Source organism: Salmo salar, chromosome 25 (assembly GCF_965601325.2).
Source record: "Salmo salar chromosome 25, fSalSal1, whole genome shotgun sequence".
Lineage (NCBI taxonomy): Eukaryota > Metazoa > Chordata > Actinopteri > Salmoniformes > Salmonidae > Salmo > Salmo salar.
The window spans coordinates 4,850,604-4,878,091 of record NC_138315.1 but is presented as its reverse complement, the minus strand read 5'-3'; the positions used below and the strand labels follow the sequence as shown (position 1 = coordinate 4,878,091).

The following is a 27,488-nucleotide window of genomic DNA, read 5'->3' as shown; positions in this document are numbered from 1 at the left end:
ATTGTAACAATAATTGACAGGATGCTGGTAAATCAAGGGCACACCTATACAATTGCTAATCAGTGGGAATTGGGGCCAAGTGTGCATAATGAAAGTTCCGGAGGGATCCCTGACAGTACACCCCCCCTGACGCGCTGCACCAGCAGCACAACGACACCGGCCTTGAGGGTGATCACAGGAACGCAGTGCGGGTCGATCAGGACCCGATGCAGCTGCCGAAGTTGCGTCGTTGTCGGACAGGCCAAGTTGCGGCGGCATCGGAGGGCCATTCCCGCTGTCTTCCTTAATGGTTGGTATGAATGATTCAGGAGACAGGCGCAGGAATGCGTAATAGGGTTTTTTATTTTACCGAAATTACCGCGTGCAGACACGGGGACGAAGATCAAACAAACACTAAACAAAATACAGGGTAGAAACCCAAACAAAAGAGCGAGGAGTACCTCGAATAAATAACAAGTGCACGATGATTAACAGACGGGATAAGACCCATAATTATTAGTATACCTTTATTTCAACAAGGAACACAGACTGAGTCCAAGGTCTCTTTTACAGCTTGGCCCTGCGTATACATGTTTATACATACAGTTTAGGTACAATGATTAAGAAACTACACAAGACAAACAAAACGATCACAAATAACAAATACAGCAGCAGATTGTCAAATTTACACACAGTTTATTCCCCTAACAGCACAAGAACTTGCATTAACCGAAGCAGTTACAAGCAATACAAAAATAAAAATCCTCCAATAAATGTTTAAAATGGGAAAGGGGGACAAGAGTCTCAAGTTTAGTCTGCAGGCTATTCCATAGGCAAGGAGCCTAACAGGAAAAGGCAGCCATACCCAACTCTGTGGAAATCGCATGGGCCTCAAGTGTAATCCATGCTTGAGACCTGGTTTTAGGAATTATAATTCTAATGTTGATGAGTGAGGATAAATAAGAAGGTAGTTTATTCAGAAGTGCTTTATAGACAAACACGAGAGCATGTTGTAGCATCCAGCAATTTAAGTGTGGATGCCGTAGCATGCATGTAGATAATATCCCCATAATCTATAACAGAAATAAAAGTAGCTTGCACAATTTGTTTTCTATTTGTAGAGGACAAAAATGTCCTGTTTCTATAGAGGAAGCCTAGCTTGATTTTTTTGCCATTTACAAAGTTCATCAACATGCATTTTAACCTGTTTGGGCTAGGGGGCAGTATTGAGAATTTTGGAAAAAATATGTGCCCATTTTTAACTGCCTCCTACACCAACTCAGAAGCTAGAATATGCATATCATTGTTCAGGTTTGGATAGAAAACACCCTAAAGTTTCTAAAACTGTTTGAATGGTGTCTGTGAGTATAACAGAACTCCTATGGCAGGCAAAACCCTGACAAGGTTTCATGCAGGAAGTGGCCTGTCTGACAAGGAGTCGTGCGTCTTGCATCTGTTTATTGAAGAGTAAGGATCTTAGCTGTAACGTGACAATTCCCAGGGCTCCAATAGGCTCTCAGAACCCGGGAAAAACCTGAACGATGACGAGGCAGCCTCTGGCTGAAACAGATTATCGCCTTATCCAAGTGGCCGATCAGAGGACCATTGAATGAGGCGCGTGCACGATTCGCCCCCGTGGAGAAATTTCATTCGGCTGTTTAGCTTATTGCAGATTCCCGGTCGGAATATTATCGCTTTTCTACGAGATAAATGGCATAAAAATTGGTTTTAAACAGCGGTTGACATGCTTCGAAGTACGGTAATGGAATATTTAGACATTTTTTGTCACGCCATGCGCCATGCGCGCGACCGTTATTTACCATTCGTATAGTGTCTAGAACACACGAACAAAACAGAGGATATTTGGATATAACGATGGATTATTTGGGACCAAACCTACATTTGTTATTGAAGTAGAAGTCCTGGGAGTGCATTCTGACGAAGAACAGGAAAGGTAAGAACATTTTCCTTATAGGAAATAGGATTTTGGTGAAGGCTAATCTTGCCGGGTGTCTAAATAGCTAGCCGTGATGGCTGGGCTATGTACTTAGAATATTGCAAAATGTGCTTCATCCGAAAAGCTATTTTAAAATCGGACATATCGAGTGCATAGAGGAGTAATGTATCTATAATTCTTAAAATAATTGTTATGCTTTTTGTGAACGTTTATCGTGAGTAATTTAGCAAACTGTTAGTAAATTCCCCGGAAGTTTGCGGGGGGTATGCTTTTTCTGAACGTCACATGCTAATGTAAAAAGCTGTTTTTTGATATAAATATGAACTTGATTGAACAAAACATGCATGTATTGTATAACATAATGTCCTAGGTGTGTCATCTGATGAAGATCATCAAAGGTTAGTGCTGCATTTAGCTGTGGTTTGGGTTTTTGTGACATTATATGCTAGCTTGAAAAATGGGTGTCTGATTATTTCTGGCTGGGTACTCTGCTGACATAATCTAATGTTTTGCTTTCGTTGTAAAGCCTTTTTGAAATCAGACAGTGTGGTTAGATTAACGAGAGTCTTGTCTTTAACCTCTCTAGGCTAGGCGGGACGAATTCGTCCCACCTACGTAACAGCCACGGCTATCCTGTGGCGCGATTTTCAAAACCTTAAAAATCCTATTACTTCAATTTCTCAAACATATGACTATTTTACAGCCATTTAAAGATAAGACTCTCGTTAATCTAACCACACTGTCCGATTTAGGGTGTTTTCTATCCATATGTAATAAGTATATGCATATTCTAGTTACTGAGTAGGAGTGGTAACCAGATTAAATCGGATATGTTTTTTATCCAGCCGTGTCAATGCTGCCCCCTAGCCCTAACAGGTTAAAATGGTGTAAAATATTCATATGTTTGAGAAATTGAAGTAATAGCATTTCTAAGGTATTTGAATATCGCGCCACGGGAGTACACTGGCTGTTGAGTAGGTGGGACGCAAGCGTCCCACTGGCCCAGAGAGGTTAACACCCCAATAGTTCCACAGATGATGCAATTGCCATCGCACTGCACACTGCCCTATCCCATCTGGACAAGAGGAATACCTATGTAAGAATGCTGTTCATTGACTTTAACTCAGCATTCAACACCATAGTGCCTTCCAAGCTCATCATTAATCTTGAGGCCCTGGGTCTGAACCCCGCACTATGCAACTGGGTCCTGGACTTCCTGACGGAAGGCCAAAAAGATAATCAAGGACAACAACTACCCGAGCCACTGCCTGTTCACCCTAATATCATCCAGAAGGCGAGGTCAGTACAGGTGCATCAAAACTGGGACCGAGAGAATGAAAAAACAGCTTCTATCTCAAAGCCATCAGACTGTTAAATATCCATCACTAGCACATTAGAGGCTGCTGCCTATATACATAGACTTGAAATCACTGGCCACTTTAATAAATGGAACACAAGTCACTAATAATGTTTACATATTTTGCATTACTCATCTAAGTAAGCATTTCACGGTAAGGTCTACACTTGTATTCGGCACGTGACAAATAAAGTTTGATTTGATACATCTCATTTGTATATACTGTATTCTATTGTATTTTAGTTTGTCGCTCTGACATTGCTCGTCTATATATTTATATATTCTTAATTCCATTCCTTTACTTAGATTTGTGTGTTGTTGTGAAATTGTGAAATGTTACTGAACTGTTGGAGCTAGAAACACAAGCATTTCGCCACATCCGCAATAACATCTGCTAAACATGTGTATGTGACCAATAACATTTTATTTGTATTACAAAATCTAGAGTAGGTTTAATCCATGTCTCCTGGAGACATATCACATCAGGTGTGGCTGGTAACTCCTCAAGAATCTGTTTGAACTCTTGCCCATTAGCCATAAAACTTCTGGCATTCCATTGAAGGATTAACACCATAATGAAAATGAACCAATACATGATTCCTTGCTGGACTGATTCTCAATCTTATTGAAGTCATCCTGTACATTTTCCTATGTCGGTCCTGTGATCCCAAGATACATCACTGCCTGCTCCACTATGATCTTTATCTTCTTAGACATTGATTGCTCCTGTCACAAATGTAACAACCTTCCTCAGTCTGTGTTCTCCCCCATTCTGCTCCCTCCATCACGCCCAACCTGCATCTCAATCTACCCTGGAATACCTACTCTTCTATGTGCCCCAATTGCTTCTGCATATGAGATAGTAGGCTCACTCCTCACCTGCTGCACTTCCATCTGTCTTTTCATCACTGAACAACCCCCATACACTACACTATGGGCGACCCCACAGTTACAGCACTTTAATTGGACCCCATCTCCACATTCTCCATATGCACGTTCCCCCCCCCCCCCCCACTACTTTGCACATCTCCTTTTGCCTTTACTCACAGTTATAGCAACGCAATGGTTTTGGAACATATGCTCGCACATAGTAACTCATATACCTAATCCTACATTTCCAGGCAAAATCAGATCCTCATAGTTTAGTAGCACTGACAAGCTATCCACCTTCTTCCCATCACGTGTCATTTGGAGGCGCTTTACCTCAATAAGAGAGCCTCCCTTTAAGTGGTCCTTTACTTATTGCATGTTACAAAAAATTGAACTCCTGTAATAACTCCCTTCAACCACTTCCGTCTAGTTTGATCCGACATGCTACAATCAACCATACGGTGACTGCATTTGAGCCATCTGTCATCACGTGACCATAGAGGTGGACTAGCGGGCAATCACCGATCAGGGAATTCTGTACAGTTATCTTCCCCTTGCCGTGTAATCAGCCCCATCCATAATTTACAGACTGGCGTATAGCACAGAGGGGAAGGGACAAGACCTGTCTTTGCGGTCATGAAATGTTGATGCTTTATTGTGCGTCTACAGATGCCCACATCACTCTCCTCCCCTCCCCAGCTGATTTGTGTCCATTATTTAAACATGGAAGCCTCCAGAACCCTGTAGTACACTGTCGTGACTGTGACACAACTGCAGTGCAGGGAGCATAAGGTACAGGATCATTTGGGATGTTCCCACTGCACAAAGGCTTTGGTCACATTCAGATTGGGGTCCGTATGAAGGAGAGATGTCAGCATCCACGGGCTAACGATTGTCTTATACTCTTTTTGGGGACTTTTTCTCCCTCTTTTCTCCACTTTTGGTACAGTCTGGAACAATTTCCAAAATAAATCGGTGCCTCTGCATCAATGAGACTTACAACTGATGAAATCATTCATGCTAGCAGTCATTAATGAAAGAGGAGAAAGTAAACCTATTTTACTCTGGGTTTTACTAACAAGATTTTCCCTATCTCTTCCATTCTCTTCCTCTTCTATCTCTCCCTTTTTCTCTTATCCTCTCTTTCTACCATTTTCTCCCTATCTCCTCACTTCTCTTTCTTGCTCTCTTCCTTTTTCTCCCTCCCTCACAGTTGCTATGTACAGAGAGCCATCGTTGCATGACGTAGGAGAGACCAAAGCTCCCAAAACCGCCGTCCCTCCCAATAAAAACACAACCGAGCCCCCAGTGATGAATGGAGGCAAACCAGTCAGCAAGAGTACTACTACTGCTACTACAACTACTTCTGCTAGGCCTCACACATAGCCACACCTCACCTTACATGTGTGTGCAGGGAAGGGTGTGAAGTGGGGGAATACGATGGAGGCAGGGATTCTCCCTACTGGACTCCGAACCTGCACTGTCTTTCTTCTGTGGATCAGATCCAGGCAATCCCTCTTTCCTTCCTTTCTTCTCCTCCTCATCTTCTCTCTCTTTAACTCATCAATGGTGGATCAATCCGGAAAGGTGTTCGTCGACTTCCCCCTCCCTCTACTAAAAAGGAAGGAAGAGTGACTCTGACCATGGAATGCCTGACCAAATAATGGAATTCCTTTATAATCGTAACTGTGAGAATCCATGAGAATGATGTGTGTTACACGGCCACATAGGATACCAGTAACCCAAGACCAACCCCTCTACTTTATGTCCTGTTGCAGCAGAGTCTGTGCGAGTCTATTTCCTATAACACAGTTCACCAGCTATGGTCTGGGGTAAATGCTGTACAAATATAGTAAAAGGAAATGTGGATTGTCATCCTCTATTTTTTTACAATTACGTTCTCGTCTCTTTCTATCTCTATTATCACACTTTTCTCTTTGTCTAATAACTTTTTTGCAGGGACAGTGTGTGGTTTTATAATACACACAGACACTGAAATACACTCTTCCACACACACATACACAAAATTAGATTCCACCGGTGGCTTGGTTCCAGGGACTCATTTAGGAAGACTGGTGTTTGGGAAGCACTGCAGATACATACACTCTCACACAACGTCTACATCAAGGGGAGAGTCAGAATCTCAGGCTGCTAGTTGTTTGTTTACGGCTCGATAAAAAAACACTGGAGCCTGGTGGATAGCTCCTGCAATCATAGCTGACGAAGTGCTAATTACCACCATTGCAATCAATGCTAGGATCCCACAAACATACATAGACACACAAATGCTTGTGTGTGTGGGAGAGCGCTTTAACAAGCGGTGTATACATATCACTATCCGATCCCACCAGCGGTAAGCTCTGCCTCGTCTGGTAGGTAACTAGGAAACTAAGGTCTATTTTTCCTTAATTCTTATTTTGGAGCGTGGACTCTAGGAATATCTATAGGCCTTGTAGGCTTCTGTCCCTCATTCACTGAGTTCTCTGAGAAACAGGCTAGGCTAGTGGCTCAGAAAAAATGTTTCAAGCCCAAAAGAGGCAGCAATTTTATAATCAACCATTTTACATACAACTCTACTCGAGGTTTGGATTGGAAAGCGGCTGAACGGGTGTGGGTGCCACTGATCGGGTGCATCTCCATTCTTTTCAGCAAACTATAAAAGGTTAGTATTGTGTTCTCTTTTTTCTTGCAGCAGCAATGCAAGAGATGGCTTATATTATAACTTTTCACAGTATACAAAAAATTATTACAAATATTTAAAAAACTACTTTTTAAACAACTTAATACCAGAGGATTTTCTCCTAGCTCAGCATGAAGAGTCCAGTGTCGCTCATCTTGGCATGTCACGTGCCCTGTTTAGACCTCAATCCCTGGCATGCAAAAACATATATCCAGTCACGACTGGGTCTAAGGTGCCTCACCCACCAAACACATCCATTAGAGACCTAGTAGCATATTCACTCAACAACCTTCACAGACCACAGAGATTGATTCATAAAGTTACCAAAGTATCCAATAAGTCAGAACATCTTACGATACCACAGTTGTTATTGTGTAGATCAATAGCCAACAGTAGCCGACGGCAGTCGGATTCTGACTAGATTTTCCTGTTTTGTGTATTTTTTTTTACTGTGACTTACCATATGGTTAATTTTCACAAACATAATCCTATTGATTAATCAATTCTCTGTTGGCCTTCTCGATGAACCTCTGAAAGGTCTTGATTGATCTCGTGTTCATATGAATCGATGTTTCGGCATACCTAGAACCATTTGCATGCATGTTTTTCTACAAGGGAATGTGTGATAATGGAAAGGTACTGTTCAGACCTACTTGTGAGTGTGGAGTTGTTTGTGACTCGAAATAGCATGTTGTTAGGCACATTCCTACTTCCACTGGAGCTAGAGTACTTCACAGCACTTTCAGTTCAGAGTCCTGATCTGATCATGACTGTTAGCAATTTATCAGCTGATAAATTGCTAACAAACTTGTCTTGATTCAAGGATTTTCATAATAGTTTTGATAGACGATTTAGAATGTTGATAAGTAGACTGAAGCTACTGTATGCTGCTAAAATTGCTAGTATATTAAGAGATTCATTTGACTATATAGTTTATTGGGATTTTGAGATACTAGTTTCTAGGGGATTTTGAAACAGATTGTTAATTAGACTTAAAAACACTTGTCTGTACAAAGCTACATTAATGCTATTATAACAATGTCGCACTATACACAAAGGAGCTGAAATCATTTTAATTATCTTTAGGGCTGGTGTCCCTCTTCCACATGACACCCATGTCGCATCCCAAATGATACCTTATTTTTTACATTTGTCCACTACTTTTGACCAGAGCCAGATGGGCCCTGGTCAAAAGTAGTGCACTAAATAGGGAATAGGGTGCCATTTGGGATGTAGCGCCAGTCATTTCCCCACATCATAATGAACTCTACGTGCTAGGCTACCCAAGCCCCTGCAGACCAGTTGACTTGTTCTTCGAAGGTGGAACTTTATTTTTGTAAATGACTGATGTGTGTAAAAATGCATCTGTTTTATCGCTCTAGACGCCATCTTGTTTGTTTTGATCCTACTGTATACGGGTCGTGTGTGATGTCGTTTTCCTGATCCTTCCAAAACAGTTGTCACTCAAAAAATATTTTCCCTTTTCTCTCTGTCAACAAATTTGTCGAAATGTAGATGGAGGAGATGTTTGTTACATGTGTTTTGGTTTAGTTTTTCAATCACATAGTTTGCCCGTTGTCTCATCTGTTGCATGGGGAGAGGATGGCATTGATGAACTGCATGTAGTAGGCTATGTGTATCAAGAACTGTTGGTATGTACTGCACATTTTACATATATGCAACAAGTTTGTGTTTGTTGTATACACATATACAACATATTGAATAAAATATTTATATAAAGGTGTGACTAATGTCAGTAACATTAATGCAATATAGTGTGCAGTATATCATTGCACCTGTAATTTTGATGGGATAAATAAAAACGAGAGTTTAGCTAGTACTAAAAAGCATGAAAAAGCCATAGTAGAATTTTTTACATTAAAGGTTTCTTTACTACTTCCTATCAATCATGTTTTCAGGTAAAGGTTGGATTCTCCAGTAAACACAACTCATGTCCACTGAAACCACCTTCTGAAGTGACATGAATACCCAGCATGCCACTATAGAGCTATGTGCGTTTTTTCTGTTTTTCTTGACACGACATTCAAAAGAAATTGGAATTGTTAAGTGAGGGGGAATTACCATGCATTGACTTGTGGTAGAATATTATGATGGTTGTGATTGTTTTCAGCGATGGAATGGAATAGGCATTATTAAAATGATTTATATAAAAATATATACAATTGCAAGGATGCCCCTTGGAGACATGTTATGTAATGTTATAGCACATTTATACCCACATACTGTATGATTATGGTAAAAATGTTGTGTCAAATGGCACATTCAATGTTTTAATATATATAAAAAAGAACATGCTCAAACGATACTCCTGATGAGTGCAGGGTATTCTTTGTGTCCAATTTGTGATGAAGGACTTTCAACCCCAAAAACACACCACTGGTGAAAATACCCCAAATGGAAATTATCATCTCCTCACACAGACTATGGATTAAAACAATTATATTAATAATAAAATATTTCTTCTTCATTTTCAATGTTTGGATTCTGTTTATGTACCTGCATCTATATTAAGTGTAGCTTTCTGGAAAAAGTAAGCATTCCAATATAAAAATGTTCATACATATAGTTGTACTGGAAACATATAACATGGCAATGTTTTCTAAAGATAAAGACTGCTTTTTGCTTACACAGTTGTTTTTTTCTTGCATACAAATGAATGCTGTTATACAAGTGATATGCAGAAATCTGAATGAAGAATTACATCCCAGTTCAGATGGCTTCTCCTTTCTCCTACTCTCCATCACTCTCTGCATTTCTCTCCTCCCTTTGGTGTTTCACAGCAGCCTTCCCTGCTCTGTCCTTTTCTGACAGAACAGTCTCTTTGTGTAGCTACTGAAATGTTCTGTGATGTTAGTATTCAGTTCCCACCCGATCTCACAGGCTTTCCCCGTCCAGCCATCCAAGCAGTCACAGTTGCCGCAGTTGCACACCCCATTCCCTGAATTGAGAGGTGAAATTAGGAACTTTGAAGCGACAAAGCTGCCGAACCCATCATGTCTGCCTGACCTTTCTTATACAGGTTTCACTCTTCACACCTTGGTCCCCCTGACGTATCTCCGTGGTGGGGACTGAAGCCAGAGAGACGTGCTTCACACCCTGATCCTGAGGTGAACTCTCTTAGGTTGCTACGGGGATGTTATAGAGTGGGATTACATTCTCAGTGTGAATTCTTAATATGAAGTCATTAGATAAGGCTCAGTCTGAGTTGAAGACAAAGAAATGAGGTAAAAGACTAATTTGTGTGTGGTATAAAATATTGAGACACCCTCATAGATCATCAACACAGTTGAATGGTCATAGGAAATCACTATATTTCTGGGCTTAGTATTGGGGCCTACACCGGCTTTAGTTTAGTGAGTTTCCCTGTGTTGACGAGAGAACCCAGTGTAATTTTAGACCAAGTATGATCATGCAGTGAGCGAATTCACTGGGCAGGGTTGAGCAGGGCAGGACTAACCAAATCTGTGGCGTTGGGCAAGAACAAAACATGCATGTATTGTGTAACTTAAGTTTTTCGGAAGATGGAGTGGTAGGACGGATGTGCCCGGAGGGTTCTCTCTCTGTAACGGGGCCCTGAGGATTCTCGGGGTCCATTTTGAGACCTCCGGCTCAGCGACGCTGAACTGGAACATGGGTATCGCAGTGGTACAGAGGAAGTTAGAGATGTGGAGGGCTAGGTCTTTGTCCTTTTTAGGCAAGGTCCTGGTTCTCAAGGTGGATGTATTGCAATCTCTATTGTACTTGGCGTACATCTACCCATTGCCGGCTTGTCTGAGGAGGCCTCTAGTGAGGCTGGTGTTTCAGTTCATGTGGGGTGGCAGGTACGAGTGGGTCGCCAGGGCACGCATGATCTGTCCCATCGGGGAGGGAGGTAGGGGGGTACCACATCTCCCCCTCAAGCTGGATGCAATTTCAGTTTCTTTTCTGTTGACGGAGCTTGCTCAGCCAGTACTACACCCATCCGGTTACCTCCTGCGGGTGTTCTTCTTGTATCAGGCGAGAAGCGTAATGGTGTGGTCTAACACGGGTCCTCGAGCGGAACAGCTGCCGTGGCACTTTGGCCATGCGGCCAAGTGGCTGCGTGCGCACCCCGAGGTTGAAGTCGCCCGAGTAGGTTTAGATCACAGGCACCTGTACGAGGAGGTCAGACGGGCAGTAAGTCCGGCACCTGTAGTGGGCATCCCGGCAGTGGTCTGGGAGGGAGTGCAGGCGCGGGGTCTGGACAACAGGCTCAAGGACCTGAATTGGTTGAGCCTCCACAAGTGTTTGCCGGTACGCTCCACCATGTACCGGCATAGCTTGGCGCGATCCCCCACCTGCCCAAGATCTTCTTGTGGCAGGGAGGAGACTGTGCGCCATGTCTTTTGGGACTGTGCCATTGCCGGAGTAGTATGGGCGAAGGCACGGGTGTTGTTAGGAAGGGTTAGAGGGGATTTTGTACTGACTTGGGCTAGGCTAGATAGAGGTGTAGGGAGAGCGAGGGGGACGGATAGGGATAGGTTTCTGCTCTGGCTTCTCATGAGCCTCTTTAAGCGGTGGCTGTGGGAAGCCATGCAGAACATGGTTAAGACAGGGGAAGATTGGGGGGTGGAAGGGATAGTGAGGAGGGTGGAAGGAGATTTGAGAGGGAGGATGAAGAGGGAAGAGAGGAAGTGGGGGCAGCATGCCGCCCGGGAGAGATGGAAGGGGGGATTAGGGCTGGGGTTATTTTAGATTAGGGACGGGAAGATAGGGAAAGTTAGTGTTTAGGATGACGCTCCCCTGAGTTTTTGTTTTGGGTTTTTGAATTAAAAATGCCATTATTATTTGTGTTTGGATGGAATGTATGAGTTTGTATTGAATGTAATAAATGATTTTTTCAAAAAAAAAAATCTGTTCTTATCAGTTTAATATCTGATACGTCCCCCATCGGGGGACTACATATTAAATGGATTTTTCGAACAGGGAGTCGGAAATGGGGCTTGCTCCGTCCGCTCCACGCATCGACCCGGTTTTGCAGTACCTCCGGGAACGGTGCAACACTTTTCTCCCATTGTCAAGGAAAAAGAAATACACCAAGCTATGTAAAACAGCTAGCAGAAGAAGAGAAGGAATGAAAAAAGAAGAATCATCCAAACTGAAACAAGTGCGAAGCCCCCTTCATGGGGGTCCCCCGTTTTCCCGCCATTTTGGCCAGGATTGTGTGTGTGTGTGTGTGTGTGTGTGTGTTTTTGAGCCCCCTCCAAAAATACAATCACTTCACCAGGATTGTGTGTGTGTGTGTGTGTGTGTGTGTGTTTTTGAGTCCCCCCCAAAAATACAATCACTTCACCAGGATTGTCTGTCTGTCTGTTTGTCTGTCTGTGACTTTTTACCCACAGCCCTCGAAAACTTGGAAGAGTGGGTTCGGGGACCACCCGCGGGGACCCGGCCTAGAGTGCACCGTGTGTGTCTCGGGCCCCGACCTCTGACTTCCATACGACTCTGGTTTCTCTTCATTACGCACAAGCCTTTCGCCTTTTACTAAAGACTTCCGTGGAGAGGAACACTTACGAGTTCAACGTATTTTTGGAAGGGCTTTGCTTCTGGCAGAGCCCGGTATCTTGTTTCAAGAGAAATTGACAGAGATGACGCCGAGACTTTTTGCTCAGGCGTTTGACTTGAAGCCGGCTGACCGACCGGCGTATTTTTTCCACTCAAAGTAGTCGCTCGGGCAATTGAGTTCAAGCCCGACGATGACTGGTGTATTTGCCGGGCATTGAACAAATAGTCGCACTAGGATTAAAGAGCTAGTGACCTAACGACGCATTAGCGACTTTTTAAAAAAAACACACCCGCCTGTCACCAGGGAAGCGTTGGGTGAGGAGGAGCCAACTTTTGCCAAACCGATGAGGTCTGCCGAGGCCCCCGGGGGCCCGGCGGGTGCAAGGGTCAATTTGTGGGTTATCGCTTCTCGGCCTTTTGGCTCAAACCAAGCGTGTGGCACGCCCGCAGTTTGATCAACGAAAGAAAAGAGAAGGTGATGGCGACGGGAGACTTTACGTCGGCCCCTTCGGCGCGACTTTTGAATACAATCCGGTTTGTCGGGAAGGAAATGGACGGAATGCAGTTCGCTATGGGAAGAAGGAGCTTCGCAAAAGATGTCATCTTTGGATTTCTTGGAGTGACGACAGAACGAATCTACTGCTACAGAGATTTTCCTCTACGGAATGCTTTCGAGGTCACCTTCACGGGGGATTACCTGTGTCAGGAAGCTTGGAACAAGTGCTTGGAACACAAGGACGAAACACCGATCTCCAACTTCAATGTGTAGCCTCTGTTCGCAAGTCGGGTAAGGACCATAACTGTCTGCATGCAAAATCCGTATGTGAAAGAGCAGGATATATGATCCTTCCTGGGTAAATACTGTGATGTACTGGGGGTTGGAACAAAATAAATGGATTATGATGGTATGTGGAATGGGAATAGAAAGTACGCTGTCCGATTCAGAACACGGACGGGAGGAATTGAGTATCCCCCAGCGTCCTTCTACATTGGCGGTGTAAAGGGGTACCTCTACTTCTATGGGCAGCCTAAAACGTGTAGGAGATGTGGAGAAGAAGGCCACATCGCAGCACTGTGCCCGAACACATTCTGTAGAAACTGTTTGGAGGCGGGTCATTTGGCAAGAGATTGTAAAAAACCCAAATCGTGTAATCTGTGTGATTCAATTGAGCACATGTTCAAAGACTGCCCAGACAGACACAAAACCTATGCAGAATCACTGCGGAACATTGAGGTGGTATTGGACGAGATCTCGAGAGACCATGCACCCGCACAGGAGAATCTCCCAAGGCCTCTTCCGGAGGCTTCTCTGAGAAAGACTCCGGGTGATGTGTCGGATCCCTACGCTTTCGGGAATCCGGTGGCAGGAACCTCTGCTCAACCAGGACAGGTGGCAATAGAGGAATCTTCACTGGGGATAATAATATCAGATACCCCAGAGGAAAGTAGAGTACAGTGGGGTGAAACAGAAGAGGATAAAGAGATGGATTGGAAAACAGTAGAGGGGAAGAGAACAGCAAAGCGGAAAGGAACAGAGGAGAGGTTGGACACCGAAAAAAACAAACAAGTAATAGAGACTTTCAGCAGGTTCGACGCTCTGGAGAATGAGGAGACGAGAGAGCAAGGAGATCCGGGTCCCGAGCTGTCCTCAGCAGGAGAGTCTCCACCAGTGCCGTTGGTCGCACCATCAGAGGAGGACAGTGAGGGCAGCGTGGATTCCCAGCCGGAGTTTGCGAGTGGCTCTATGGTGGATAGCCTGAAGTCAACAACAATGTTTCTGACCAAGGGGAAAAGAGACGGAACATAAAAGAAAATTATGTTTAATGTCCTGTCAGTTAATGCCAGGGGATTGAGAGACACTGTCAAGAGGACATCTCTGTTTTTTTCCTTAAAGGCATTGGACTTCCAGGTGTGCTTCCCTCAGGAGTGTCACCTAAAGAACACAGAGGACATCAAAAGGTTCAGCAAGGACTGGAAGGCAGGTGCTTCAGTATGGAGCATAGGCAACGTGCACTCGGACGGGGTGGGGATAATATTTAAGGATACTGGGTTTGTAATTGAGGAGGAAAGAATTATTATCCTCTATGGGCTAGGTGGGACGCTAGCGTGCCACCCGTGGTGCACTCCATCAACAGCAGGTGCATTTCAAGAGCGGCAAATTTGAATCCAAATAAATGTCAAAATTCAAATTTTTCAAACATACAACTATTTTACACCCTTTGAAAGATAAACATCTCCTTAATCTAACCACGTTTTACGATTTCAAAAAGGTTTTACGGCGAAAGCATAAATTTAGAGTATGTTAGGACAGTACATTTACAAGAGTTGTGTGTAATGTTTTGTCAATTCAAAGACAGGGTCACCAAAACCATAAAACCAGCTAAAATGATGCACTAACCTTTTACAATCTCCATCAGATGACACTCCTAGGACATTATGTTAGACAATGCATGCATTTTTAGTTCTATCAAGTTCATATTTATATCCAAAAACAGCGTTTTACTATGGCATTGATGTTGAGGAAATCGTTTCCCTCCAATAACCGGCAGTCAAGTCAGCGTCACAAATTAAATAATTAAAATTAGAAAACATTGGTAAAATATTATATTGTCATTTAAAGAATTATAGATTTACATCTCTTGAACGCAATCAACTTGCCAGATTTAAAAATAACCTTACTGGGAAATCACACTTTGCAATAATCTGAGCACTGCGCCCAGAAAAATACGCGTTGCGATACAGACTAGACGTCATGTTGGGGAGATCTAAAATCGAAAATACTATGTAAATAATCCATTACCTTTGATTCTCTTCATCAGATGTCACTTCCAGGTATCACAGGTCCATAACGAATGTAGTTTTGTTCAAAAAAGCTCATCATTTATGTCCAAAAATCTCCGTCTTGTTAGCACATGATCTAAGCCAGCCGGACTTCTCGTCATGAACGAGGGGAAAAAATATATTTACGTTCGTTCAAACATGTCAAACGTTGTATAGCATAAATCATTAGGGTCTTTTTTAACCAGAACATGAATAATATTCAAGGTGGACGAATGCATACTCTTTTATAACGTATTGGAACGAGGGTACCCAACATGAACTCGCGCGCCAGGTGTCTAATGGGACATCATCGTTCCATGGCTCTTGTTCGGTCAGATCTCCCTCCAGAAGACTCAAAACACTTTGTAAAGGCTGGTGACATCTAGTGGAAGCAATAGGAAGTGCCAAAATATTCCTCAGCCCCTGTGTTTTTCAATGGGATAGGTTTAAAGGTAATACAACACATCAGGTATCCACTTCCTGTCAGAAAATGTCTCAGGGTTTTGCCTGCCAAATGAGTTCTGTTATACTCACAGACACCATTCAAACAGTTTTAGAAACTTTAGAGTGTTTTCTATCCATATATAATAAGTATATGCATATTCTAGTTACTGGGTAGGATTAGTAACCAGATTAAATCGGGTACATTTTTTTTATCCAGACGTGCAAATGCTGCCCCCTAGCCCTAACAGGTTAAAGAAAAACAGAGAAGGTGTGCAATCTCCGAATTAGAAACAGGTAGGGGGAAAGTCACCAAAAAAGAAGATATAATGACGCATGCTCAGGAGTTCTATCAAGCTTTGTTTAAGAAAAGAGAAGTGGATAATGCAAGAGCGGAGGAATTATTAAATAATATAAGCAAAAAGCTAAATAATGAAGAAAGAACAAATTTAGAAAGAGAAGTATCCAAAAAGGAAATAGAGGAGGCATTGAAATCTCTGAAAGCTGATAAAACTCCCGGGTGTGATGGATTACCAAAATAATTTTACTGTTGTTTTTGGGGAATCCTAGGTGAGGACTTACTGGAGGTGTATAGAGAGATCTTGGTCGATGGGATGATGCCGGAATCTATGAGGTCTGGTGTAGTAAGCTTAATATACAAGAAGGGAGAAAAAGAGCTCTTAAAAAATTGGAGGCCCATTACTTTGCTAAATGTGGACAACAAAATCTTGGGGAAAGTAATAACAAATAGACTGAAAGAGGTGATGCCTAGCCTGGTTAATGAAGACCAGACATGCGGGGTTATGAATAGGTCCGCAACATACAACCTACAGTTAACCAGGGATGTGATCGTTTGGGCCAAAGACAGAAACCTACCTTTGTGTGTGTTGAACGTTGATCAGGAGAAGGCTTTCGACAGGGTCAGTCATGACTTCCTGTTCTCAATTCTAGAAAGAATGAATTGTGGCACGATTTTTGTTAATTGGATTAAGACAATGTATAATAAAGCATACAGTAGAGTGCAAATCAACGGGTTTTTCAGCAAACCGGTACTTCAAGAAGGTGGGGTGAGACAGGGGTGCCCAATGTCACCACTACTGTACGTGCTATTTGCTGAACCACTAGCTAATGTGATAAGGAACGATAAAGGTATAGACGGGGTGCATATCCCAGGGAGTAACGGAGAAAGGGTTAGAATCGCCCAGTATGCAGACGACACCACTTTGTTCCTATGCTCTGACCGGGCGATAGACAGGGCGATCATACTGTTGAAAACTTATGGAGAAGCAGTGGGGTCAAAAATTAATTTGGGGAAGTCTTCTATGATGTACTGTGGCGCCTGGGAAGGGAGAACAGAGGGCAAGGGAGGCATAACTGTCTGTAAAGATGGGTTAAAAATATTAGGGGTGTATTTCTTTCAAAAGGACGGAATAAAAGAAAATTGGGAAGGAAAGATTGAAAAAGTAAAGGTAAAACTCAACATGTGGAAAAGCAGAAGGTTAACGATCAGCGGAAAGATTATGGCAATAAAAACAGATATATTACCAACTTTAATTTACCTGGCACTGGTGTTCCCAATCAATGCCAGGAGTAAAATCGTTGTGACAAGGTTGATATTTTCATTTATATGGGGTGGCTCATATGAAAGCGTAAAGAGAGAGATGATGTATGGGCAAGTATCAAAGGGAGGGAGAGACATCCCATGTTTGTCGGTGAAACTGGATTGTCTTTTCCTCAATCAGATGTGTAAAACTTTGTTGAAAGGAATACAGCATAAATCATTTTTCTTTGTTAGGATGTGGTTCGGGTCTACTTTAAGAGGGATGTTACCTTGGGACAACAGGGTTCCGAATGCAGAGGTAAAACCTGAATATTACACGCAGGCCATATCATTTCTGAAAATACACATAAAGGAAATGGAAAGAGAGGTCTTATTAGACCACAGGAAAATTAATGAAATTATAAGGGAAAATTGGGAGCAGAGATATGAGGCTGATTTGAAAGCAGTTAATTGGGAGGGGATACAACCAAAATGGATGGATAATGAGTGCAAGGATTTGGGATGGCTGTGTGCTTTAAATAGGTTGGCCGTAAAGGAGAGGATGTATAGACACAACTGTGCAGTGAACGCAGAGTGCCCCAGGTGCAAAAAAAGCGAAACAGTAATGCATGTATTCTGGGAGTGTGGTTTTGCAAAAGATTTCTGGGGAAAGTGCGCACCTTTCATTAACATGGTCTGCAACAATATTGTTTTGAATGGTAAGAATATTGTGTATGGAGAGGAGATCCTAACATTGCCAAAGAAAGAGTTTAGAGCAGTGTGGAGTATGATCAGTTTGGGGAAGCTGGTACTGTGGGAAAAAAGAAATGTTTGTATTAAAAAGGAGAAAGATACAACGGTACCAGCAGATGCCTTTTATTTGTTTGTATGGAAGTTAAGAAATGTGATTGAAATGGACAAACACGTGTATGGGGAAGACTTTTGTAAAGGCATTTGGGGAAGTGTAAAACTTGCATGAAACTGGGAAAGTATTGATGGAAAAAGAATGTCACAGTAAATTGTAAATTTTTGTATTAATAAAAAAATAAAAAATAAATAACAAAAAATCTGTTCTTATCAGTTTAATATCTGATACGTCCCCCATCGGGGGACTACATATTAAATGGATTTTTCGAACAGGGAGTCGGAAATGGGGCTTGCTCCGTCCGCTCCACGCATCGACCCGGTATTGCAGTACCTCCGGGAACGGTGCAACACTTTTCTCCCATTGTCAAGGAAAAAGAAATACACCAAGCTATGTAAAACAGCTAGCAGAAGAAGAGAAGGAATGAAAAAAGAAGAATCATCCAAACTGAAACAAGTGCGAAGCCCCCTTCATGGGGGTCCCCCGTTTTCCCGCCATTTTACTTTAAAAAAAATATATACAAAATAAAAAACATTGGCCAGGATTGTGTGTGTGTGTGTGTGTGTGTGTTTTTGAGCCCCCCCAAAAAATACAATCACTTCACCAGGATTGTGTGTGTGTGTGTGTGTGTGTGTGTGTGTGTGTGTGTGTGTGTGTGTGTGTGTGTGTGTGTGTGTGGTGTGTTTGAGCCCCCCCCAAAAAAAATACAATCACTTCACCAGGATTGTGTGTGTGTGTGTGTGTGTGTGTTTTTGAGCCCCCCCCAAAAATACAATCACTTCACCAGGATTGTCTATCTGTCTGTCTGTCTGTCTGTCTGTCTGTCTGTCTGTCTGTCTGTGACTTTTTACCCACAGCCCTCGAAAACTTGGAAGAGTGGGTTCGGGGACCACCCGCGGGGACCCGGCCTAGAGTGCACCGTGTGTGTCTCGGGCCCCGACCTCTGACTTCCATACGACTCTGGTTTCTCTTCATTACGCACAAGCCTTTCGCCTTTTACTAAAGACTTCCGTGGAGAGGAACACTTACGAGTTCAACGTATTTTTGGAAGGGCTTTGCTTCTGGCAGAGCCCGGTATCTTGTTTCAAGAGAAATTGACAGAGATGACGCCGAGACTTTTTGCTCAGGCGTTTGACTTGAAGCCGGCTGACCGACCGGCGTATTTTTTCCACTCAAAGTAGTCGCTCGGGCAATTGAGTTCAAGCCCGACGATGACTGGTGTATTTGCCGGGCATTGAACAAATAGTCGCACTAGGATTAAAGAGCTAGTGACCTAACGACGCATTAGCGACTTTTAAAAAAAAACACACCCGCCTGTCACCAGGGAAGCGTTGGGTGAGGAGGAGCCAACTTTTGCCAAACCGATGAGGTCTGCCGAGGCCCCCGGGGGCCCGGCGGGTGCAGGGGTCAATTTGTGGGTTATCGCTTCTCGGCCTTTTGGCTCAGATCAAGCTTGGTACCGAGGTGCCCCAGAGCTCGCTGAGTCAAAAGGTCGACGACAGGAGAGCGGTAAGTTTTTTTTAATTTTTTGGGTATTGTATCTCGGCCATTTTGTTCTTTGTTTATCTTTTTAGGTTTTTTTTTCCCTTTCTGAGAAGGAAGCAAGAGAGGAGTCGAGGGCGCCAATCTCCTAGCAGAGATGGCGCAAAATACTTCATACAGGTCGGTCCCTGTGATCGGGCTTGCAAACACGGTTCGTTTTTCGTGGAAGAACAAGGAGTTGGATCCGTTTGGACGGGAAACATTTGGAAGGACTATCTTGATTGGAATCTTCAAGCTGTCAGTTAAGGACGTGTTTTGCCTACAAGGGAACTAATTGGAAGGAGCTTTTGACGTGGCATTACACACAGAAGAAAAACACAAGGAGGTACTAAGAAAGGCGAAAGCAGTGGGAGGCACGAAGCCAATGTGCAATTATGAGGTGACCAGCCTTGCGAGGAATAATTACAGGGTTGTAACTGTAAACATGTACAATCCGTATGTCAAAGATGAGGAGGTGAGGGCCTTTCTGGGGAGATATATGGATAATGTCTCCTCAGCAAGGGCCCTCAAAGATTCACTTGGATTTTGGAGTGGCCGAAGGGGTTTCCAGGCCCTCCTCAGGGAGGACCCGAAGGGGCTGGGTGGCTACCTTCATCCCCCGGCAATGTTCTCCCTGGGGGCTGACAGGGGGACATTATTTTATGCACGTCAGCCCCCGTTTTGCAGGCGCTGTATGGCCTACGGTCATATCCTAGCCTCGTGCAGCACGAGAAAATGCCGATTTTGTGGATCTGGAGAGCACGAGTCTTGGGACTGTGACGAGCCGAAGGCGTGCCACGGGTGTGGCTCATCCGCACACCTGTGGCGGGGATGCCCGGCTCGTCAGCGGTCATACGCGTCTGCAGCTGGAGGGGGGACAGGAGCGGGGGATGGGGGAAGAAGAGGAGGGGGAGGAGGCCAAGAACAAGACCCGACTACAGGCCCAGAGGTGAAGGCCTCAGAGGAGGGAAGAGCGGCAGCAGGAAGAGATGGAGATGGCAAGGGAGCAGGAGAACCAGGAGGAGAGAAAGGAAAGGAAGCAGGAAGAAGCAAGGAAGTGGAGGAGCCAGAGAGAGCAGCAGAGGAGGAAGAGGTGGGGAAGAAGGAGACGGCGGAAGGACCAGAAGACGAGGAGGAGGGGGAGGGTGGGAGGGAGGGAGTGGGGGGACAGCATAACATCAAGTGCCCTAGTGGAGGAGATGAGGGGAATGGTGGAGGAGCTGGGGGGAGGGGGGGTGGTGTTTCCCCGCTACACCAAACACCGAAAAAAAAGAAAGGAAAAAGGAAGGGGGGCTCGGAGGACAGCGAGAGGGGGGAGGGGGTGGCCAAGCGAGCGATGGGGCTGGGAGAAAAATCTGTGTCCTCGCTGGCTTCCCCAGCCCCTCAACTCCAGGGGGTTGTGGAACAACCCAACAAGGATGGGGGGGGGACGCTGTTCTTGATTGAGGACATGGGCTCTCCCACTCTCTTCCCAACAAGTTACGAGGAGGGGGAAGTGGAGGAGGTGGGGGGTCAACCCAGGGTACAGGAAACTCAGCGGCCAAACACCATTCCATCATCCTGGATTGGTGGGATGGAGGAAGACGGGGGGACGTCGGGAGTGCGGAGGGAGTCCCCGCCGGTGGAGATGGAGCAGGGGAGCATCGGGTGAGCCTCCTGTTTTTGTTTTCATTGGGTTTAGTATTTGGGTGATGTTAGGTTGTTTTGTATTGATTTTAATTTAATTTTCTTTCAAGATGATTACTTTTGTTAGCTTAAATGTAAGAGGGTTAAGGGATTTTGTTAAGAGGAGGGCGGTGTTTAGTTTTCTAGAAGGGGTGGGTTTTGATTTCTGTTTTCTACAGGAAGTTCACCTGAGGGATGGTGGGGATGTCAATAGGTTTAGAAGGGAGTGGGACAAGGGAGAGTCGGTTTGGGGGATCGGGGGAGTGCACTCATCGGGGGTAAGGATTTTGTGTGGGCACAGAGATGTAAAGGTGGAGGGTTCTTTTGTGGTTATGCAGGGGAGGGTTATGGGGATGGATGTCACTTTTAGGGATAGTAGGTATAGGTTAGTGGTGGTGTATGGGCCACAGGTGGCGGCAGACAGGAGGGAGATGGTGGACTGTCTGACGCCCCTGTGTGTTACAAATAGGCACTTAGTGATAGGGGGGGATTTTAATATAGATTTAGGGGTAGGGGGTGATAGTAGTGCAGGCTCCATCACCGGGCTTATGGCTTGCCATGGTCTGGTTGATGGAGGCCTGCACACTACTCCGACAATGGCGGGTCCCACATGGCGCAACTCTCGGGGGGTTGCGCGGAGGCTCGACTATATTTTTCTATCTAGGTCTTTGGGTCAGTTGTCTGGGCGGCTGTTGCCTGTTTTCTTCTCAGATCACGACGGGGTGCTCCTGCAGGTGGGGCCGCCAGTCTGCCTCTTCGGTAGGGGGTACTGGAAATTAGATCGGGATGTGCTGGAGGAGCAAGCTTTCGTCGACACCTTTTTTGGTTTCTTTCGGGGGCTTGAAGGCCTCCGGTCCATGTGCGAGGGGGTGTTAGAGTGGTGGGATTTAGTTAAGGTAAGGATTAGGGCTTTTATAATAGGATATTGTAAGAGGAAAAAAAGGGAGGAAAGGAGGGAGGTGGATCGTATCCAAAGGTTGCTCGAACTCGAGTACGAGGCAGGCAACCTCGGCGGGTCGATTGACTGAGAGAGATCCACTGACCTGAAGGCGCAGCTCAGGGAGCTGCAGGAGCGGAAGGCTCGAGCTTTCCTGGAGCGTGCGCATAATAGCTTTCTAGAACATAATGAGACTTGTTCCGCTATGTTCTTTAAGTCGGTTAGGGGCAGACAGAGTAGGAAGATAATGCATGGGGTGAGGAAAGAAGATGGTAGCATAGTTAGAAAACCGGAGGAAATGGTCAGGGTAACAACTGATCATTTCCGAGGTTTATTTAAAGAGAGGGTAATAGATGTAGAGCAGGGAAATGTGTTTTTAGAACACTTGTCCCGGCGATTGCCGGAGGACATTAGAGACGTGATGGAGGCTCAGATCTCCCTCGAGGAGGTTGAGAGTGCTCTCAGGAGGATGGGAAAAGGGAAGGTGCCTGGGATGGATGGGCTGCCGGCCGAGTTTTACCTCAAGTTTTGGGGTATAATTGGACCAGTGGTCCTCGAAGTCTTGAAGGCCATCCTTGAGACGGGGGTCCCGGGGGGGATCAATGGCTGTTGGGGTGCTGTCACTTCTTTACAAGAAGGGGGAAGTAACTGACCTTGGCAACTGGCGGCCGTTGACCATGCTGTGCGTAGACTATAAGTTGTTAGCAAAGGTCTTAGCGGACCGGTTACGCACAGCCCTTCCCTACGTCGTCCATGAGGATCAGACGTGCGGGGTAGAGGGCCGCTCGATTAGATGGAACCTACAGTTGATTAGGGACTCCATCGCTTGGGTAGAAGATAGAGGGCTGCCTTTAATGGTAGCAGCGCTAGATCAGGCGAAAGCCTTTGATCGCGTGAATAGATCTTTTCTATTCAGGGTGTTAGGTAGATTAGGATTTTGGGGAAAAGTTTATAGGATGGATCCGTACTTTATATGTCGGAGCGGGGTGCCGGGTTAGCGTTAACAGTCACTTAGGTGACGTTTTTGACCTCTCGTCTGGGGTCAGGCAGGGATGCCCGCTCTCGGCTCTCCTCTTCTGTACATGGAGCCTCTGGGGGCTGCCATTAGGGCAGACACAGGGGTGGAGGGCTTGCTGATTCCTGGAAGTGGCGGTCTCCGTGTAAAGTTGACCCAGTACGCCGACGACACCTCCTTGCTGCTTTGCAAGGACTCGTGCCTGATGAGGTCCCTTGCCATCAGTGGGGATTTCACCCGAGCGTCGGGGGCGGTTCTTAACCATGCGAAGTCTTCCGTTAAGTTTTTCGGAAGATGGAGTGGTAGGACGGATGTGCCCGGAGGGTTATCTCTCTGTAACGGGGCCGAGGATACTCGGGGTCCATTTTGAGACCTCCGGCTCAGCGACGCTGAACTGGAACATGGGCATCGCAGTGGTACAGAGGAAGCTAGCGATGTGGAGGGCTAGGTCTTTGTCCTTTTTAGGCAAGGTCCTGGTTCTCAAGGTGGATGTATTGCCATCTCTATTGTACTTGGCGTACATCTACCCATTGCCGGCTAGTCTGAGGAGGCCTCTAGTGAGGCTGGTGTTTCAGTTCATGTGGGGTGGCAGGTACGAGTGGGTCGCCAGGGCACGCATGCTCTGTCCCATCGGGGAGGGAGGTAGGGGGGTACCACATCTCCCCCTCAAGCTGGACGCAATTTTTGTTTCTTTTTTGTTGACGGAGCTTGCTCAGCCAGTAATACACCCGTCCGGTTACCTCCTGCGGGTGTTCTTCTCGTATCAGGCGAGAAGCGTAATGGTGTGGTCTAACACGGGTCTTCGGGCGGAACAGCTGCCGTGGCACTTTGGCCATGCGGCCAAGTGGCTGCGTGTGCACCCCGAGGTTGAAGTCGCCCGAGTAGGTTTAGATCACAGGCACCTGTACGAGGAGGTCAGACGGGCAGTAAGTCCAGCACCTGTAGTGGGCATCCTGGCAGTGGTCTGGGAGGGAGTGCAGGCGCGGGGTCTGGACAACAGGCTCAAGGACCTGAATTGGTTGAGCCTCCACAAGTGTTTGCCGGTGCGCTCCACCATGTACCGGCATAGCTTGGCGCGATCCCCCACCTGCCCAAGAACTTCTTGTGGCAGGGAGGAGACTGTGCGCCATGTCTTTTGGGACTGTGCCATTGCCGGAGTAGTATGGGCAAAGGCACGGGTGTTGTTAGGAAGGGTTAGAGGTGATTTTGTGTTGACTTGGGCTAGGTTAGAGAGAGGTGTAGGGAGAGCGAGGGGGACGGATAGGGATAGGTTTCTGCTCTGGCTTCTCATGAGCCTCTTTAAGTGGGGGCTGTGGGAAGCCAGGCAGAACATGGTCAAGACAGGGAGAGATTGGGGGGTGGAAGGAATAGTGAGGAGGATGGAAGGCGATTTGAGGGGGAGGATGAAGAGGGAGGAGAGGAAGTGGGGGCAGCACGCTGCCCGGGAGAGATGGAAGGGGGGATTAGGGCTGGGGTTATTTTAGAATAGGGACGGGAAAGGTAGTGTGTAGGATGACGGGGAGGGATGATGCTCCCCTGAGTTTTTTGTTTGGGTTTTATTTTGTTTTTGGAATACAAATGCCATTATTATTTGAATTAGAATGAAAATTATGATTTTGTAAAGTATGAATGGTATTGACGGTAATAAATTAAAAACGGAAGCGGGAGGAAAAAAAGGAAAAGAAGACTACAGCATAGTGGAAACGGAAGGGCAGGAGGCTGAAGGAGAGAAAGAGGAGGAAGGAGACAGGAGAGTGGAGGGGCCGGAGAAGACGGCGGTGGAGAGGAAGGAGACGGAGAAGGGAACAGAGAGGGAGGAGACTGGGAAGAAGGCGGTGGAGAAAAAAGAGACAGAAAGGAAGGAGACCGGGAAGAAGGTGGTGGAGAAGAAAGAGACAGAAAGGAAGGAGACAGGGAAGAAGGTGGTGGAGAAGAAAGAGACAGAAAGGGAGGAGACAGAGAAGGCAGTGTTGGCGGGACCAGTAGGAGAAGGAGTGAAGGAGTGGGGGGACAGTAAAGAGGTGAGATCACGGGTGGAGGAGCTAAGGGAGATGGTGGGGGGGCTGCCAGACAATATGAACGAAGCGAGGGGGGGGGGCTGACGGACGCGGAAAGGAATGTTCCCTGGCTGCGCCCTCCACCAATAAAGAGACCGAAGAAGGGGGAGCGCCCGGACAGCAGGAGGAAGAAGGGTGGTAAAAGGGTGGTGGTGGGGGAAGGGCAGGGGGGAGAGGTTGCAGGGCTCTCGTGGGCTCCCTCTTCTTCATGTGTTTTTATACCCCTGGCAGAGCTGGACCTACCAGGCATGGCCCAGGAATGGGGGATGGAGGAAGGAGCAAGTTTCCTGTTTGGGGGCATGGGGTGCTCGAGCCGGAGCCCGGAGGAGGGGGGGTGGTGGATTTGAGTGGGGGGCACAAGACACAGAGTGTGGGTGTGCCGGGTATTGGTGTTGTTTCCAGGGGAGAGGGGATGGTGGCCGACGGAGGAGCGTCAGGAGTGGAGGAGGCGTCCCCGTCGGTCGGGAGTATAGGGTGAGTTTCTTTGGGTATTTGATGTGGGTATGGGTTTTGGTTTTTAGGTGGGAAGGGAAGACGAGTCTTTGTTTTGGGGTTTTAGTGTTTGTGATATAGTTTAAAAATGCCTAGTTATGATTTTTGATTGATATATGGTTTTGTATTGAAAGGCATTGAACGTAATAAATATATTTTATTAAAAAAAATCAAAAAAAATCTGTTCTTATCAGTTTAATATCTGATACGTCCCCCATCGGGGGACTACATATTAAATGGATTTTTCGAACAGGGAGTCGGAAATGGGGCTTGCTCCGTCCGCTCCACGCATCGACCCGGTATTGCAGTACCTCCGGGAACGGTGCAACACTTTTCTCCCATTGTCAAGGAAAAAGAAATACACCAAGCTATGTAAAACAGCTAGCAGAAGAAGAGAAGGAATGAAAAAAGAAGAATCATCCAAACTGAAACAAGTGCGAAGCCCCATTCATGGGGGTCCCCCGTTTTCCCGCCATTTTACTTTAAAAAAAAACATTGGCCAGGATTGTGTGTGTGTGTGTGTGTGTTTTTGAGCCCCCCCAAAAAATACAATCACTTCACCAGGATTGTGTGTGTGTGTGTGTTTTTGAGCCCCCCCAAAAAATACAATCACTTCACCAGGATTGTCTGTCTGTCTGTCTGTCACTTTTTACCCACAGCCCTAGAAAACTTGGAAGAGTGGGTTCGGGGACCACCCGCGGGGACCCGGCCTAGAGTGCACCGTGTGTGTCTCGGGCCCCGACCTCTGACTTCCATACGACTCTGGTTTCTCTTCATTACGCACAAGCCTTTCGCCTTTTACTAAAGACTTCCGTGGAGAGGAACACTTACGAGTTCAACGTATTTTTGGAAGGGCTTTGCTTCTGGCAGAGCCCGGTATCTTGTTTCAAGAGAAATTGACAGAGATGACGCCGAGACTTTTTGCTCAGGCGTTTGACTTGAAGCCGGCTGACCGACCTGCGTATTTTTTCCACTCAAAGTAGTCGCTCGGGCAATTGAGTTCAAGCCCGACGATGACTGGTGTATTTGCCGGGCATTGAACAAATAGTCGCACTAGGATTAAAGAGCTAGTGACCTAACGACGCATTAGCGACTTTTTAAAAAAAACACACCCGCCTGTCACCAGGGAAGCGTTGGGTGAGGAGGAGCCAACTTTTGCCAAACCGATGAGGTCTGCCGAGGCCCCCGGGGGCCCGGCGGGTGCAGGGGTCAATTTGTGGGTTATCGCTTCTCGGCCTTTTGGCTAAGATCAGGTTGTGTACCGAGGTGCCATAACACTCTTAGTCCAAAGCCGATGGCCGGAGGGCAGGATCCACAGTCAGCCAGAGGGGCTGGACTGCGCAATACGTTGCAGTTCGTTTGGAAGAACAAGGGCAAGCAAATTGGCAATAGAGAATGGTTCATCAGGACGGTGATCATTGAAGGGTTAAAGGTGGACCCAGGGCAAGTTTTCTGCTTGCAGCGGAACATGGCGGCGGAGGGCTACGACCTGTCTCTAAATGGCGAGGCCTTGTACAGGCGGTGTATGGACACCTGCAAAGAGAAGGAAGCCAGTGAGCCATTCTCAAACTTTCAGGTTGTCCCCTTGTGCCGGTTGGATCTAAAGGTGATTACCGTGCATATCTACAATCCCTATGTGGGGGATGACAGCATCGTGGCGTTCCTAGGCCGGTTTGGGAAAGTGAGTCCCGGGGTGCGGTACCTAAGGGACGGGTATGGGATCTGGTCAGGGAGGAGGCAATTCCGTG

At 45.9% G+C, this 27,488-nt stretch overlaps 1 protein-coding gene, 5 non-coding genes and 1 pseudogene across 7 annotated transcripts in view; all 7 read left to right on the top strand.

Moving 5' to 3' along the window:
* LOC106586029 (fibroblast growth factor 14-like) overlaps nucleotides 1-9,280 on the top strand; it is a 148,693-nt gene extending 139,413 nt beyond the window's left edge. For both annotated transcript variants that reach the window (XM_082968842.1, XM_082968843.1), the window contains exon 5: nucleotides 5,377-9,280. In XM_082968842.1, coding sequence (XP_082824968.1) covers nucleotides 5,377-5,549 — 173 coding nt within the window. In that variant the 3' untranslated portion in view covers nucleotides 5,550-9,280. The remainder of the gene's footprint in view (nucleotides 1-5,376) is intronic.
* A 2,433-nt stretch (nucleotides 9,281-11,713) lies between these two features.
* LOC123730573 (uncharacterized) lies at nucleotides 11,714-11,888 on the top strand (annotated as a pseudogene).
* Nucleotides 11,889-12,322: 434 nt separating this feature from the next.
* On the top strand, nucleotides 12,323-12,439 carry LOC123730655 (U5 spliceosomal RNA). The gene has a single exon (XR_006762090.1). It is a non-coding gene; the product is annotated as a U5 spliceosomal RNA (small nuclear RNA).
* Nucleotides 12,440-18,213: 5,774 nt separating this feature from the next.
* LOC123736337 (U2 spliceosomal RNA) lies at nucleotides 18,214-18,408 on the top strand. Its single transcript, XR_006766064.1, has one exon. It is a non-coding gene; the product is annotated as a U2 spliceosomal RNA (small nuclear RNA).
* A 600-nt stretch (nucleotides 18,409-19,008) lies between these two features.
* LOC123736333 (U5 spliceosomal RNA) lies at nucleotides 19,009-19,125 on the top strand. Its single transcript, XR_006766062.1, has one exon. It is a non-coding gene; the product is annotated as a U5 spliceosomal RNA (small nuclear RNA).
* A 6,765-nt stretch (nucleotides 19,126-25,890) lies between these two features.
* On the top strand, nucleotides 25,891-26,073 carry LOC123736324 (U2 spliceosomal RNA). The gene has a single exon (XR_006766055.1). It is a non-coding gene; the product is annotated as a U2 spliceosomal RNA (small nuclear RNA).
* Nucleotides 26,074-26,497: 424 nt separating this feature from the next.
* On the top strand, nucleotides 26,498-26,614 carry LOC123736332 (U5 spliceosomal RNA). Its single transcript, XR_006766061.1, has one exon. It is a non-coding gene; the product is annotated as a U5 spliceosomal RNA (small nuclear RNA).
* Nucleotides 26,615-27,488: the final 874 nt, after the last annotated feature.